Here is a 17,060-nt window from a genome sequence, read left to right as displayed (position 1 = left end):
TTTTTCAGAAGTCAGTAATTTCAATTGAAGAACTGTGAGTGTGCTGTCTTTTAGTTTTTTTTTTTTTTTTTTTTTTTTAATTTTGCCAATAGTTTTAGAGAAAAATTGAGGCGGGAAACGAGGAGGAAAGTTTTCATAATGTGCTGGTACGTTCGTTTTGCTGTATTGGTTGTTTTGAGTATCTTGACATCATACGTTACAGTTCAAAAGGTGAAATAAAACTTTTTTTTGCCCCAGAAATCTCAACTAAGGACGTTTGAAGCAGGCCACCTTAAGGCAATGCCCTACATGACCACATGAGGGCGACATACTCCTCAAAGCACCTTGTGTCAGACTGCCAAAGGTAAATAGACTAAAGCAGGGGTCTGTAACCTGTGGCTCTGGAGCTACATGTGTCTCTTTAGCCCCTCTCCAGTGGCTCCCTGTGGATTTATAAAAATGGAAATGAATAACTGTTTTTTCTTTACATTTTAATTTTAATTTATCATTGTTTTAGGTCTATGGTATGACGGTACGACGGAGTATTAGGGCCACATTGAGGAAAAATAAAGAAATCTGAGATTTCGAGAATAAAGTCATAATATTATGAAAATAAAGTCATAAGTTTATGAAAATAAAGTCATAAGTTTACAAGAAAAAAGTTGTAATATTATGATAATAAAGTCATAATATTATAAAGTAGTAATTTTACATGTTATTTTCTTTTTTTCTCATAAAGTTATGACTTTATTCTCGTTATATTACGACTTTTTTTTGCTTGCAATATCATGACTTTATTTTCATAATATTATGACTTTTGTTCTCGTAAAGTTATGACTTTATTCTCGTAATATCACGACTTTTTTTCTTGTAAAGTTATGACTTTATTCTCGTAAGATACGACTTTTTTTCTTGTAGTTATGACTTTATTCCTGTAATATTATGACTTTTGTTCTCGTAAAGTTATGATTTTATTCTCATAATATTGCGACTTTTTTTCTTGTTAAGTTATGACTTTATTCTCGTAATATTAAGACTTTTTTTTTTCTCGTAATATTATGACTTTATTCTGGAAATCTCCGCTTTTTTTCCTCAATGTGGCCCTAATACTCCGTAGTACATCTGCTCTTTGGCCCTCACTGCATTAGACTTATATACTATATACTTAGACTATAAGCTGTGTTACCTTCATCACAATGCTCAAATGTTTTGCGGCTCCAGAAAGATTCATTAAGAACCCTCTAGTCCAGGGGTCAGCAACCTTTACTATCAAAAGAGCCATTTTAGGCAAAAAAAAACAACAAAATAAGTCTGTCATGTCATGCCAAATACACAATTGCACAATCATTGTGTTTTGTCAGGTTGGAAGATACTGGCTGTAGGTACATCCAATCCATGTTTAAAATACCCATTCATATGTGTTGTGATTATAATAATAATAACTCTAGAAACAGAAAAGTGAAATATTATTTCCCATTTGATAGTGAATCCCATAGAAGATTTTCAAGTACCTCATGCATCCCTCGCCCCAGGTTTGGAGGTAAGGAACAACCTTAAGGATGCTGATTTGGTATGATTGTGGGTTGTATGGGTGATGAAAGCTGATAGTCATCTAATAGTCATACTTACACACACCCTCCTCAAGTGTTATTTCGACACTAAACTAAACAGGTACGTGACATCCGTGCTGTCCACTTGCATTTCTATGTGGTAGGGTGGTGGTACGCCTACACAGTGTAACCTGGCTCATGGCAGTTGGCATCATAGCACTCACAGGAGGTCCAAAGTCACGATGATGCAGCATTTTAGAGCATCTCGCCGCCTTGATGTAATGCATTTCCTGTTGAAATTGGATCTTAGGGTGGGGACACTACGCAGGAAAGCATTGTATGAAACATTAAGATATCGGTGAGGGAAAGCAAAGCAGTTTTATGTGATGGGAGAGGTAGGGTAATGTTCAAAATTGTGTAATGCTTTTATAGGTAGGATTTGTTGGACACAATAAATTGAACACTAAAGTTTCCAATTACCATGAGTTTCAAGAAAGAACGTTTCACCTACCATACAAGAGAATAGTTTGTAATTAACTGTACACTTAAAAGGACAGTATGTTAGGTACACCTAACTAAAACTAATGTCTTGTCTTCAAGAAACCCTACCTGAATCAATGAATGTTTTAATGGTCACCTTTTGTTGCAACTGTTTTAGAGACTGTTAAATTTATTTTGGAGGCTGTTGTTTGTGGTGCCGTTGAATTGTATTGTGTTATACTGAGAAATGTCTCCTACAAAGACTAACTGTTAACTATTGTTAGACTGTAGTAGTTTTAGCTAGGTGTACATAATAAACTGGCTTTGCAACTTTGGCATTTGTTATGAGCAAGCTACAACAGTCAAAACAGTGCAATTTGGAGAAGTTTAAACATACACAACAGAATTCCAGGTATTCATTCAATTTCAAGGTAATTTTTATTTCCAGAAAAAAAATTAAGAAATTTACAAAAAATTAACATGTTCTGTATTTGCACACAACATTCAAACCTCAACTTTGTGAATAACTTAACAAGGCATGTATTGAAGCATATCAAAAGGTAGGCTATATGATGATATTTTATAGGTTACTGCACGGTCTGTAGGTGTACCTCAGTTAGTTTACCACATATGTCTCATGAAGACTTGTGGAGCTTCTGTAATGAAATATTGGACCCCTGTGTATCACAAAGTAATGATATAAATATGGAAAAAGACTTAGCCTTTGTAAATCACACATTTTATCTGTACAAGACACCTTTATGGTTTTGTCTCATGGTTTTTGCTCCCTTTCTAATTTCCATGTGATCACTTTATATATTTGTTTTGTGTGATAATCTGATACTGTGGTGAGTCACAAACCATTTGTGTCCTTGTTGTTAAAATAATGTGAAGGTACAGGCCTTGCCTGTAGACCAAAGCCTTCCATAACATATCCCTAATGCACTGGATGCCTGTTTTTAAGTGGGCTAGGGTGTTAGCATTTTCCATTTGGCAAAAATCCCTACATTAATACATAAAATAATATATCTGGTATGAGGCAATAAATTAAACACAAGAAGAAAAAAAAGCTTGTTTAAATCTAGGCTTAGCCTAGTCAAACTGTTTTCAAATGATTTGCTACATGTTCTAGTTTTTGCTATTTCACTCACACACCATTCAAATAGGAGGCAACAAAAATTGGTCATGTCACCTGTCCACACATATATAAAACCAGCTGGGTATACAGCAGCAAACACACGGAGCGTAATCAGTGTTAAAATATTGAGATCAATACACCTCCTTCTCAATACAGAAGTGACAGCTTGACCCTCTGGTATATTACTTAGAGGATAGGAAGTGTACTCAATAAGTTATACCTATTTACAGTAGAGGTGAGTGAGCTGCTGAAAGGGCGTGTGCATACAAAAATGATGACACATCTGTAAATATAAATGTTCTACACACCTTAATATGAGGTAATATTAAGGGACATAAAATGTCAGTGTAAGAGTCCATGTTCACTTTTTTTCCAATGCTTTCTGTTCTTCTCTGGGTTTTACAATGTAGTCTCTGTACATTGAATACAGAACCCCTAAAAACAAAGAAAAAGAGGGATAAGTTACACAACGACCCTTACATCCACTTAAAATTATTCATCATTGACAAGTAGAAATGGTCGTAATGTAACCAGCCGAAATCCACACCTATATGTTTTTAATGATGACAGTTTAAACAGCCCAAACCACTTGTAATAACCAGGATTTTAAAAAGCATCCCACTACAAAAAAACAGCAGTTTTTACACAAACTGAAACGATGCAATTCTGATCAAATCAGAAAATGATGATCCAGGCTACATACCAACAGTCATGGCGCCGACCACAAAGCCTTGGGCAGCTACACGCATGTGGATCAGGTGAACTGACATTTTTGTGTCTCCCCGACTTTTCATTTTCATCAGTCTGTACCCCACAATGGCAAAGAATCCAGCCATTCCTGCAAGGAGCAAAAAGACAGATCAATTTATACAGATGACTCACGAAAACAAAGTGAGTGTAACAACTTTTACAACAAAAATGAATTAACAGTAGGGTATACCTAAAGGTACTGTGTGAAACTATTTACATGTATAAATCGGTTTGTATTGCCAATGTGTGAATGGATTGTAACTTTTTTTTTTTTTTTTTTAAAGTTATATTTTTGGGGGCATTTTTTAATTATTTTTTTTTATTGACAGGACAGTGGATAGAGTCTTGGAAAGGGGGGAGAGAGAGAGTGGATGCGGAAAGGGCCACAGGCCGGATTCGAACCCGGGCCGCCGCGGTCAGGACCAAGCCTTGTTACATGGGCGCCCGCTCTACCAACTGAGCTAACCAGGCGCCCGAATGGATTGTAACTTAACTTAAAAACTGAGACCTATAGTTGCCTATAACAGCCTGTGGACTGATCTGTAAAGGACTCGAGACGATTTTACCATGAAAATTGAAAGAAAGTCAATCAATCATTTTTTTAACGAACGCACAACCGAGGTCGGTGTAATTTGCGGAATGTGACATTTATGCGCGCTCCCTAGTGCCTTGCCTCACTTCAATTCCCCTACAGCGCCAACAGTCTGTAGCTCGTAGCAAATTACTGTCATCCATCGAGACTCCGGGGCTGATCTGGCAGGTAAATTGAATAGCTTGCCATTTGAAATTTACTTTATCAGCTAACGTTAGCTGAGCTACCTGCCTAACCATAGCTTGCATGCTTGTTAACGTTATTGCTAGCAAAATATGGCTATAGTTGGCTGGCTTGCCAACATGACCAGCTAATGTGATCCATGATACTAACTTGTGTATTATGTCAAACAGTGTTGATTTTAGCCAACAATAAATGATGTTAACGGTACACAAACCAAAGGTGTATAACTACAACAATACTAACAATTGCCATCTACTAGCCAAGAGCGATGCAAGGTAGGGGCGGCCATCTAGCTAACTTAACCCAAGCTAAACTAAGGTTAGCCAGCTAGCTGTAACTTAGCCATACGGCACGGATCTGGCATTGGTTGTGTTGTAACGTTTGCTGATGAAGTAATTTCCAAACGGCGAGCTAGTTAGTATCATGGAGCTAATGTTCTAACCAAAATATAGGAACATTACAGTTTGTAACGATTTTTCTAAATATGATATATGATGTATGATTGTAATATAATGTCAAGTCACTGTTTTGGCCAGTGCCCAGGAAGGCCAGCTCGTGCCTATGGAGTGCGAGCATGCGCTAGAATAACAGGATACTGACTGCAGTTCACTTAACGGCCACCGGTGTCATGAATTCTGAAAATTCCACATAGTACCTTTAACAGCATACGTTCAGACAAGATTATTGTTTTGTTTTTTTAAAGTTATTAATGTCATACAAGTTAGCTTAGTTTCACTCGTTTTCATGATGTAACCTAGGGTACAAGATGTACTCACCCAATGGGACAAATGGATTCTCCTTTGCTTTTCGCATGAACTTAGACTCATTCTCCTCGTAAGAAGACATCTTGACTAAAATAGAGAAGGAAAGGAAAGTTAGGTATTAGTGTAACTTCTTAAGTTATTCCCACAAAACACAGCATATTAGCTCATTCAGTATAGAGTGGATCCATCCATTGTTACATCCATGTTAAATACTTCCCTGTAAACCTAAATTACAGTTGTGGATAAGCTTTAAGTTTTAGCCTACAAACTACAATACTGTTTAAATTCATACCCCCAAGCTGGTTTTTAACTCACTGATCAGATGTAATGTTAACACCACATGAAGTGCTCAGAGGTTACACATGAAGGGCAGGGGGGAGACACATCCTCTTATAGGCCTAAATAACTCTACTAGCATATTGTACGACACATACATACCAAGTAGACCAAGTTATACTCTTCTGAAGTGGTATTTTGATCAAAGAACACAACAGAAACAGCCCAGATAATTAAATAAAAACAACATGGAGAGCGAGGACTACAGCTTTAACATCAGATAAAACCTACACATTAAGCCACAGTAGGCTGAACTGAGTCTTACCTTGTTTAAGGAGTGTGTCGTTATTTGAATCGACTACAAAGAAATGATCCAGAGAGGTTTTTTGGAGTGTTTTTAGAGCCTCAGATAGTACCTACTGTATGGAGGAAGTAGTGAGCCGGCTACGTGATATAACTCCCATCTGCACGCAGGTCTGACGTCAGCAGGTTATCATGTCATGTTCAGGTTGTATGAAAAAAAATAGTAAAGATAGGTTGCGTAATGGAAATGGCTGTTAAATTGTAAACTTCCATCTCCGTGACATTTTCTGTGTAAGGCTATGCATTATTCATGTTGGCTAAACACGACAGAACTGGTAATTTAACAAAATGTTCCCTGTAATCATTAGCGCCTGATTATATGATCAGGTTTAAAGTGCCAGAGATCGATTGTTGTAGTAAATCCGATGCGTCATGAACGCAGCATCAGTTGTACAATCCCCTTGCAAAGTCAAAGATAGTGAAACGAATGTGAGATCTTACTTCTGGCTCGATAGGCTACAGTGTAGTCTGCAGCCTTTTACGCTGTCAGCTCATCATTTCACATATCCTCATTACATTTACTGTCGGAGAAGCTAGAAAAACTAACAGTGTGAAACAACCCATCCGTTCTTTGTCTCTAAGTAATACCACGTTGGTTTACGCTTTTGTATGTTCTCTCCTGATTTACCGGTATTTAAACGAAGGCGGAGGTAGGTGGAAGTGATTCCTCTTGCTTCACGTGTTGATCTCTGGCATGATGTTAGGGGCTCTTTTAATACATCCATGGTGGCTACACGTTTCTGCAACGTGCTGCATCCGGTCCAGAAGATTGTAACCAAAAACCCGATTACAATACTTTTAATAGTGAGTGAATGGTCCACATTTTTAGGTTTATGACCCACTTTTAAATTACTATGAGTAATATATTTGGTAGTGATGGCGAGATGAAGCCTCATGAAGCTTTGAAGCTTTCCAGCAAATTGGTTCGGAAAAGGGTTCATTGCTCGAGGCTTCATGTGCTCACAAAACCACCTGGTGGTCAAAGAGTGTAAAACAGGCAGATATGATCTTAACCATGTGATAAGATAAGATAAGATATTCCTTTATTAGTCCAGCAGTGGGGACATTTGCAGTGTACAGCAGCAAAGGGGATAGTGCAAAAAACAAGATGCATCAGCTAACACAGTAAAAAAAGAGCTAAGCACAGTGTAACAAAATATGAACCAAGTATAAAGATAGGAAGTGTAAAAATAGGAGCAGTATATACAGTATTGACAATAAACAGACTATTAACAAAATTGCACAAGTGGAAAATGATATTGCACAGTGAGAATTAAATGAAAATCCACCTGAAAATATCAGGTTATTGTCAGTTTGTCGTTTTTTGGTGTGTAAGTGTAAGTGCTCTACTGGGAGCAGTGCTGGTTGTGGTCTACTCGGACCACAGATCTGTGATATACTGTATTTTGCGCCAGTAAAGGCTGTTGGGAATGACTATAAACAATGAAAAAAAATCTATTACCATGTAATCAATTTATATATATATCATATATAATAAAAAGTCTATTTAGTAAGTATATTATGAGTATATAAGATACATGTATAATAAACTAATTTTTGGGGAGTAATGCATCTTATGTGTGTAAACCAATCCTTTGGTCAATAATTGTATTGTAGTGTAGTGTAATATAATATAATAATGGCAGGAGGGGTAATATTAGTGTTCTGGGTCTGGGTATCATCGGATAATCCGTTTTTCCTTTGGAATTCAGAAAGGAAAAAACGTTTTTTTATTTTTTCGTTTCTGAATCAAAAAATTAAAAACGAACCCAAACCGGGCCGTTTTTTTGTTTTTGCGAATTCCTTTTCTCATTATTCGTTTTTAATTGAAGAACGGAAGTCACGTGGGTTTTTCGTTTTTTCGTTTTAAACCACAAACGAAAAACGGAATCACGTGGTGCTTGTCATGTCTAGGGTTAACAGGCCACTGTTAGAATGTTGAAATGCATTATGGGTAGACGAGGAGAAGAAAGGTAAATAAAGAGAACGCGCTAAGCAGCCGACGTGTGGTCCCTGTTATTGGATTCAATTCGAATATCCCTGCTTAATTCAGGAGTAAGGCAGAGATATAACATTGGCGACGAGGATGAACGCTATTTAGCTAGTTAAACGTACAAGTTTAGGTAGTTAGTTAGTATGGAGAAATCCGGAATTCAGAACTTTGCATGCTACGCCGAGCCGGCTACGCTAGGTTCCAGATGGAAGAGGTGGCTAACATCGTTTGAGCTGTATGCTGACGGTAAAGGACTTATTCTAACCGAAGATTCAACAGCAGCTACAAAGCAAAGGAGACGTGCACTACTACTGCATCTAGCTGGACCAGACGTAGAAGATGTTTTCTCAACATTACCGGACACGGGTGAGCCGACGGACTACCACGAGGCAGTCGACGCTCTGAACGATTACTTCGTGCCTCAAGTCAACACAGCATTAGCAAGGCACGCATTTCTAAAGTTGCAACAGAAGCCAGAGGAGACGGTGCAGCAGTTTGCAACACGCCTGCGACAAGCTGTAAGAGACTGTGATTATGGAGGAGATTCTGATAATCAGATCAGAGATGCCATTTTGAGTAAAGGGACATCTGAATATGTACGCAGAAAACTTTTAGAAGAGGGTCGCAGACTGACGCTAGCACGTGCACTGGAGATAGCTTCGCGCTGTGAGAGCATCGAGGAGCAAATGGAGAGCATGACATGCACGTCTGTGAAAGCGACTACAGAGACAGTGAATCGAGTCCTTCAAAAAGAAATGAAGGGAAAGTACGGAAATTGGAATACAAAAGGAAAACCAAACAGAGAAAATAAAAATGATGGAAAGTGCTACAGATGTGGGAATACTGATCATCTTGGCCGAGATCCGAAATGCCCAGCACGCGGACAGACATGTCACAAATGCCAAGGAAAAGATCATTATGGAAAAATGTGCAGCACAAAAGGTTCGAAAACAAAACAGAAAGTAAACAATGTTGATACACATGATGACTTTGCTTTTGCCATTAATGATGACAACATGCCAGAGAGACTTACCTTCTGTGTGGGGGGAGTGAATATGAGAATGCTGATTGATTCTGGTGCAACAAGAAATGTAATGGGAGAAAATGCATGGGAAAAACTGAAATCAGAACGCATAAAGTGTCACTCATATATCCCTAAGACTGAGAGGGAACTGTATGCATATTCCTCCACCCAGCCATTAACAGTCAAGGGTGCATTTACATGTGACGTTTTAATAGGAAACAAAACTGAACATGCCGAGTTCATTGTTATCAAGGGAAACTGCGAACCACTGCTGGGAAAAAAGACAGCAACACGACTGGGGGTTCTGAGAATAGGTGAGAACATTTCTGCTGTAACTGACATTAAACAAACACTCCAACAGCAGTACCCAGAAGTATTCAGCGGAGTAGGAAAGCTGAAAACAAGACAGGTAAAGCTGCACATTAACCCAGAGGTGAGGCCAGTAGCCCAGCCCATCAGGCGCATACCATTCAACCTCAGGGGGGCAGTAGAGTCCAGAATAAAGGAATTAATGGACTTGGACATTATTGAACCTGTAAATGGGCCGACCCCGTGGGTGAATCCAGTTGTGGTCGCCCCAAAACCAAAAAGTGATGTTAGACTTTGCCTGGACATGAGACGTGCTAATGAGGCTATAGTGAGGGAACGCTTTCCAATCCCCACTGTGGACGAGGTGCTCCAGGGCATGAATGGCTCAACCATATTCAGCAAGTTAGACCTGAAATGGGGCTATCACCAGCTTGAGCTGACCCCTGATTCACGAGAGATCACCACATTTGCAGTGCACAACGGATTGTACAGATACAAGAGGCTGCTCTTTGGTGTATCATCGGCCAGTGAACAATATCAGCACGAGATAGCCAACGCCCTAGCTGGAATCGAAGGAGTTGAGAACATCTCTGATGACGTGATCATACACGCACATGACCAACAGACACATGACGGACGCCTACACGCAGTCATGGACAGGCTCAGAGAGACAGGACTAACACTGAATCCAGAAAAGTGCCAATTCAACATGAATAAATTGATTTTCATGGGGATTCTGCTGTCGGAGAAAGGTATCGGGCCGACAGAGGAGAGAGTGCGAGCTGTGACAGAAGCAAGGGAGCCAGAAAACGACACAGAGGTGCGGAGTTTCCTTGGGCTGGTTGGATACAGCAGCAGATTTATCCCACAGTTTGCAACCCTGTCAGAACCACTGAGAAGCCTGACAAGGAAGGACACGCCTTTCAGGTTTGGGCCAGAACAGAAACAAGCTTTCAGTGCCCTTAAGGCGGAGCTAGCTAGAGCTTCCACCCTCGCCTACTTTGACAAAGAAGCGCCAACACAGGTAATAGCGGATGCAAGTCCTGTGGGGTTAGGCGCAGTTCTAGTGCAAAACCAAAAAGGTATTAAAGTTCCGATATGCTATGTGAGCCGTAGCCTAACTGACTGTGAGCGTAAATACTCTCAAACAGAGAAAGAAGCTCTAGGTCTAGTTTGGGCCTGCGAGAGACTACATCCATACATTTATGGGAGACAGTTTGACCTAGTCACAGATCATAAACCATTGGAAGTGATCTATGGTCCCCGCTCTAAACCATGCGCACGGATAGAGCGGTGGGTTCTTCGGCTACAGCCGTATGAGTACAAAGTAGTCCACATAGCGGGGAAGAACAACATTGCTGATCCACTGTCACGACTCCTGACAAACACAGTGAAACAGGTTGAACACAAGCATGGAGCTGATGAGTATGTGAGATTTGTGGCAGTGAATGCAACGCCAAAAGCACTCACCACCAGAGAAGTGGAAGAAGCATCAGCAGCTGATCCAGAGCTGCGAGAGGTACGCAAAGCCATAGCAACTGGACATTTTTAGAATTGCAAACAGTATGCAATCATCGCAAATGAGCTATGCACAATAGGATATCTTGTTCTGAGAGGTACACGCATAGTGTTGCCACAGGTCCTACGAACACGGGCACTTGCACTAGCCCATGAGGGACACTTGGGTATAGTGGGAACGAAGCAGCATCTCAGGACAAAAGTGTGGTGGCCTGGCATGGACAGTGCAGCTGAGAGACATTGTAAAGCTTGCCACGGATGTCAAATAGTGGCTAGACCTGACCCACCCGAGCCGCTGAGACCCACACCGCTACCTGATGGACCCTGGCGGGATGTAGCTGTTGACATACTGGGACCTCTCCCGTCAGGTCATTCCATTCTAGTGGTAGTGGATTATTTCAGCCGGTACTATGAATATGACATCATGACCACCACCACCACGACAGACAAGATTATAGACAGTCTTGAGTCAATCTTCAGCAGACATGGACTGCCAGTCACATGCAAGTCTGACAATGGACCTCAGTTCAGATCTGAACAGTTCAGTCGATACTGCGAGGACAGTGGGATCACTCACATCAAAACCACACCAAAATATGCTCAGGCCAACGGAGAAGTTGAGCGCCAGAATGCATCACTGATGAAGAGAATCAGGATTGCACAGTCAGAGGGACTGGATTGGAAAAAAGAACTGAGAAAATATGTGACTGTATACAGAAGCATCAACCATGCAACAACAGGTAAAAGCCCTGCTGAATTGCTGTTCAACAGAAAGATCAGAGGAAAGTTGCCAGAACTCATTGAGATGCACACTGATCAAGAAGTGTGTGATCGTGATACAGAGCAAAAAGCTAAGAGTAAACTGTATGCAGACACACGCAGAGGAGCGCAGCAGTCAGAAGTCAGTGTCGGTGACACTGTACTCTTGAGGCAAGACAAAACCGACAAGTTTTCCACAACGTTTAATGCGACTCCACACAAAATCATCAGCAGGACAGGAAACAAGGTCGTAGTGGAATCACCAACAGGAGCACAATATGCAAGAAACACTACCTTTGTTAAGAAATATAAAGGAGTTGAACTGGGACAAGGGACATTTCGTGAAGAGGAGGAAACACAAGGGGCTGAGAACACAGAAATGGATAAAGTGTTAGAGGAAGATATACACACTGCAGTAGCTCAGACTCCAAATGCAGAAAATGACTCTGACACATACGCGCACACCGAGATGCCCTCTAGGCCGCAAAGAGTCAGGCGAACACCCAGTAGATTGTCTGATTATGTTCGTAAATAAGTTGTAAATAACTTGTTCAAGAGTTTTCATAATAGAAAGAGTTTCGTATTGTTCCTGATTCTGAAAAGAGAAAAAAAAGAATTTCACACTGTTCGTGGTTTATAACCAGTGAAGGTTATAGAACTGTTTAATTTCTAGAAAGAAAATAATTTGTTACAGTTCAAGTTTTTTGAAGATACTGTAGTGATTAATGATTTCTTTAAAAGGAAAATATGTTTTATAAGGGATAATTTCAGAACAGTGCAAAATGGATATTGTTGAAATATGATTTAAGATGTGGCAGCTAAATTGATCTTAATATAATCCTGGATTTTGTTTTCTGTAACTAAGAGTTTAATTCCAAGGAAAGGGGGGATGTCATGTCTAGGGTTAACAGGCCACTGTTAGAATGTTGAAATGCATTATGGGTAGACGAGGAGAAGAAAGGTAAATAAAGAGAACGCGCTAAGCAGCCGACGTGTGGTCCCTGTTATTGGATTCAATTCGAATATCCCTGCTTAATTCAGGAGTAAGGCAGAGATATAACAGTGCTCTGTTTGTTTTTTGTTTCCAAACGAAAAACGAAAAAAACAAATAAAAAAAACGATCCGATTTAGTTTCTTTCTGTCATTTTCTCTTCTGAATCAAGGAGCGGAGAACGGCAGTCACGTGACCAGGAAGTGAAGGCAAACATGTCAAAATAAAAGCCAAGAAGATAGTGTGGTCATATTATAAAAGTGTAACATTATTTAAGCACATGATCGAGGTAACAGTAGAAGATAAATAGGCTAAATAAATACATACTGTACCTAAAAAAGCCTAATTAATTATATATCCTAGACACCTACACTGTGCCAAAATCATGGAAATTCACAATAATTAGGCCTGTGCTAAAAAAGCCAGGCGCAAGTAAGCCAAATGATCTGTGGCCCATCGCAATAACCTCCATATTGTGTAAAACCATGGAACGAGTTCTTGCCAGCCACCTGACCAGCACAGTGGCTACTAAGCTAGATCTGCTCCAGTTCGCTTAAATAAGAGCGACAGAGTCCCAGACGACGCTGTGCTGACTGCTTAACACCGTACACAAAACACCTTATGCATCCTAAAGGTTAAGTTCAAAGCCTCTCCAAATGCTGCCGGAGATTATTACAATGTGACTATATAGAAATCTACAGTCACCGAATCACCTCCTCAAGGAACAAAACAGTGCAACAACAACTGAACAGCCCAAAGTCCTTCATTCCTTCACCCTGAGTTATGCCCTTAGAAGCTAATAATTGAGAGACAGTTATTGAGCAATCATGAAACAATACAACAGTTTTCAGCTTCCCTTATAAGCAGGTTATTTCAGGTCATTGTAAGCAGGTTATGCCAGAGCTTTATTTGTGGATTTTAGCTCAGCTTTTAACTCAATGAAGACACATATTCTCCTGAAAAGGCTCCTTGATCTCAACATCAACACAGGGTTAGTTGTGTGGATCAGAGGGTCTGTGTCAGGGAGAACATGTCAGACAGGCTGCCCACAAGGCTGTGTTCTTTCCCCTGTGCTATTCTCTCTTTTTACTAATGAATTTATGACCAATGAGAAACATTTTAGACTGTTTAAGTATGTGGATGACATGGCCTTAGTTGGCCTTTTACAGGAAACAGGCCCACTAGGTGAAGCTGCCTATCTGGCCCACACTACAGCCCTTCAAACACGGTGTCACACTAACCAGCTAGAAATCAATGTGGCCGAGACGAAAGAATTAATCATGTGCTGCACAAAACAACATTTGATCACAGAGCCAGTTTCACTTGATGGCCAACATGTTGAAACTGTGGAACACTTTAAATACCTCGGTACAGTCCTGGACACCCAGGTGAGCTTCTCTGAAAATACAGAGTATATCTTCAAGAGATGCTCACAGCGACTTTATCTTCTAAGGAAACTTAGTGGCCTCGGTGTCAGCCGGCAGATTTTAGAATTAGTGTACAAAACTATTGTTGAGAGGATTTTAACCTTTAACCTTCCTGCCTGGTACGGTCACCTACACTGTAGATAGAAGAATAAACTGTCTAGGATTGTGTCAATGGCAGGCAAAATAGGTGGTAAACCCCAAAAGCCCTTGACTCAACTTTTTACAGAAAGGACGAGGAAGAAAGCGAGGAGCATCCTGGCAGATAGCTCCCATCCTCTCTGCAGCCAGTCAGGAGGCGCTATAGAGCCCCTTTGGCAACTAAACATGTGTTTAAAAAGTCTTTCATCCCAAATGCCATCAATACTCTTAACTCAACACAGTGACTGAGCAGATCTGAGCCACAGACACTGACATGAACTGTTTTTAATGTGTAACATAACCTGTCTCTGTTTTTTACTAACTGCTGTCTGTTGTTTTCTGTGTTTTGTGAGCCGAAGAGAAAAATCCACCCTGGTGGACAATAAAGTTTGATTGTATTGATCAGTTCATATTGAGGGGCCGTCAGCTTTACAATTTAGTTTGGAGGGAGATTCGGTACCAGTGAAGTCAGTGCATTTTATGAGTGGGCCTTCTGTGACGTTACCCACCGTAGGGGTCAGAGGTCACCACTCCTCAATCCCCAAGGATTTTCTTTTCAGTCAAATTTTCAATTTTGACGCATTTATAGATGAAAAGTCAAGTCAATAAACATGGTCAATGATAGATAAGTATGGTTGATCAGCATGTTTGCCAACCTTCAGACATCATAGTCTAATATGAGGATTAATCAGCCTGAGTTCTGAAGGAACCGGCCCTCTATCTCCAAGAGGTCAGGGCACAGTTACGTGTTGGTTAATCTTGTGTGACAAAGAGATTTTCCAAACAGACGGGTTAAAGCATAATAATACAATTTATTCCGAACAATTAATGTTGCATAAGTAAGATAACAGAGTTTACAGAATTCTGGATCCAATCAACGTGTCCCTGACAACATACAATGCATGGGTCAGTTCGTGAAGTCTGAACCCCGAGCTATCCCTGATCCAGCGTTTTTATGGTTTACACAATATCAATATTCATGAGTTTATGGCACGTGATGTTTTTGCTGCATATCTTCTTTTTTGTTTCTTCTTCTGACTCCATCCTCCCGTGACCTTGTGAAAAGAACAGAACATGCAGTCCCGTGTGCCTCCCACCTGTCCTCGCCCTTGAGTAGTTCAAAGCCTCTCCAAATGCTGCCGGAGATTATTACAATGTGACTATATAGAAATCTACAGTCACCGAATCACCTCCTCAAGGAACAAAACAGTGCAACAACAACTGAACAGCCCCAAGTCCTTCATTCCTTCACCCTGAGTTATGCCCTTAGAAGCTAATAATTGAGAGACAGTTATTGAGCAATCATGAAACAATACAACAGTTTTCAGCTTCCCTTATAGCAGGTTATTTCAGGTCATTGTAAGCAGGTTATGCCAGAGCTTTATTTGTGGATTTTAGCTCAGCTTTTAACTCAATGAAGGCACATATTCTCCTGAAAAGGCTCCTTGATCTCAACATCAACACAGGGTTAGTTGTGTGGATCAGAGGGTCTGTGTCATACATGTCAGACAGGCTGCCCACAAGGCTGTGTTCTTTCCCCTGTGCTATTCTCTCTTTTTACTAATGAATTTATTACCAATGAGAAACATTTTAGACTGTTTAAGTATGTGGATGACATGGCCATAGTTGGCCTTTTACAGGAAACAGGCCCACTAGGTGAAGCTGCCTATCTGGCCCACACTACAGCCCTTCAAACACGGTGTCACACTAGCCAGCTAGAAATCAATGTGGCCGAGACGAAAGAATTAATCATGTGCTGCACAAAACAACATTTGATCACAGAGCCAGTTTCACTTGATGGCCAACATGTTGAAACTGTGGAACACTTTAAATACCTCGGTACAGTCCTGGACACCCAGGTGAGCTTCTCTGAAAATACAGAGTATATCTTCAAGAGATGCTCACAGCGACTTTATCTTCTAAGGAAACTTAGTGGCCTCGGTGTTGTTGGATTTATTATGTACAAAAGTGCTTACAATAACCTGACTGTTGGATTTGTTATGAATGGAGTGATTGCGAGGAAAGGGAGGAGGCAGGTGCTGTTTTTCTTTTGCAAGGTCAAAGAGAGGAAGGAGTCAGAAGGAGATAACGAAGAAGACATGCAGCAGAAACATCACGTGCCATAAGCTCATGAATATTAATATTGTGTAAACCATGAATAGGCTGGATCAGGGATAGCTCGGGGTTCAGACTTCACGAACTGACCCATGCACTGTATGTTGTCAGGGACACGTAGACTGGATCCAGAATTCTGTAAACTCTTTTATTTTACTTGTGCAACATTGATTGTTCGGAATAAATTGTATTATTATGCTTTAACCCGTCTGTTTGGAAAATCTCTTTGTCACACAAGATTAACCAGCACGTAACTGGGACTTGACCTCTCGGAGGTAGAAGGCCAGTTCCTTCAATTGGTGACCCCGACGTGATCTTCGGCATTGAGAAGCGTGTCCAAAGGACGGACAGACCGGCGAGAGAGAGAAAGGGCCCTGAAATCTTAAGGTAAGCAGAACCTGTTGTATCGAACTCTGCAAATTGGCTTACTCTAAATTATCTCTCTTGTTGTGCTGAATCTCCTTTGTAGTGATAAATGTTGCAAAAGTAAAAGACTTTCTGTTAAAGCGTTTGGAACGCTGCGCTTGGAGCGCTAGAGTAGTGCGCTTGGAGCGCTAGTTTTTAGAACATTAGAAAAGCGTTTGGAACGCTGCGCTTGGAGCGCTAGAGTAGTGCGCTTGGAGCGCTAGTTTTTAGTAACGTCTGGGACGTTAGAGTTTAGAGTAGTGCGCTTGGAGCGCTAGTTTAGTAACGTCTAGGACGTTAGAGTTT

The 17,060-nt window shown here is 40.6% G+C and overlaps 2 protein-coding genes across 3 annotated transcripts in view; one reads left to right on the top strand and one right to left on the bottom strand.

The window, feature by feature from the left end:
* Positions 1 to 3: 3 nt before the first annotated feature.
* gjc2 (gap junction protein gamma 2) overlaps positions 4 to 17,060 on the top strand; it is a 74,863-nt gene continuing 57,806 nt past the window's right edge. For both annotated transcript variants that reach the window (XM_074651573.1, XM_074651572.1), the window contains exons 1-3: positions 4 to 146; positions 238 to 343; positions 1,464 to 1,519. The gene's annotated coding sequence lies outside the window, so the exon portion shown is untranslated. The remainder of the gene's footprint in view (positions 147 to 237; positions 344 to 1,463; positions 1,520 to 17,060) is intronic.
* higd1a (HIG1 hypoxia inducible domain family, member 1A) lies at positions 2,427 to 6,196 on the bottom strand. The gene is made up of 4 exons (XM_074651581.1): positions 6,038 to 6,196; positions 5,449 to 5,523; positions 3,851 to 3,985; positions 2,427 to 3,582 (listed from the first exon to the last, which is right to left on the bottom strand). The coding sequence occupies exons 2-4, from the start codon at positions 5,516 to 5,518 to the stop codon at positions 3,509 to 3,511; spliced, it is 279 nt and encodes a 92-aa protein (XP_074507682.1). The 5' UTR covers positions 5,519 to 5,523; positions 6,038 to 6,196; the 3' UTR covers positions 2,427 to 3,508.

This window comes from Sebastes fasciatus, chromosome 11, assembly GCF_043250625.1.
Source record: "Sebastes fasciatus isolate fSebFas1 chromosome 11, fSebFas1.pri, whole genome shotgun sequence".
Lineage (NCBI taxonomy): Eukaryota > Metazoa > Chordata > Actinopteri > Perciformes > Sebastidae > Sebastes > Sebastes fasciatus.
This window is presented reverse-complemented; position numbering and strand designations above follow the sequence as displayed.

What these genes read in the sequence shown, in the direction of transcription:
- higd1a (XM_074651581.1), bottom strand. Translation starts at nt 5,518, where the DNA reads ATGTCTTCTTACGAGGAGAATGAGTCTAAGTTCATGCGAAAAGCAAAG. An exon ending in GAATCCATTTGTCCCATTGG is followed by an intron (nt 3,986 to 5,448) that starts GTGAGTACATCT and finishes TGCTCCTTGCAG; the next exon opens with GAATGGCTGGATTCTTTGCC. An exon ending in GGTCGGCGCCATGACTGTTG is followed by an intron (nt 3,583 to 3,850) that starts GTATGTAGCCTG and finishes CTTTGTTTTTAG; the next exon opens with GGGTTCTGTATTCAATGTAC.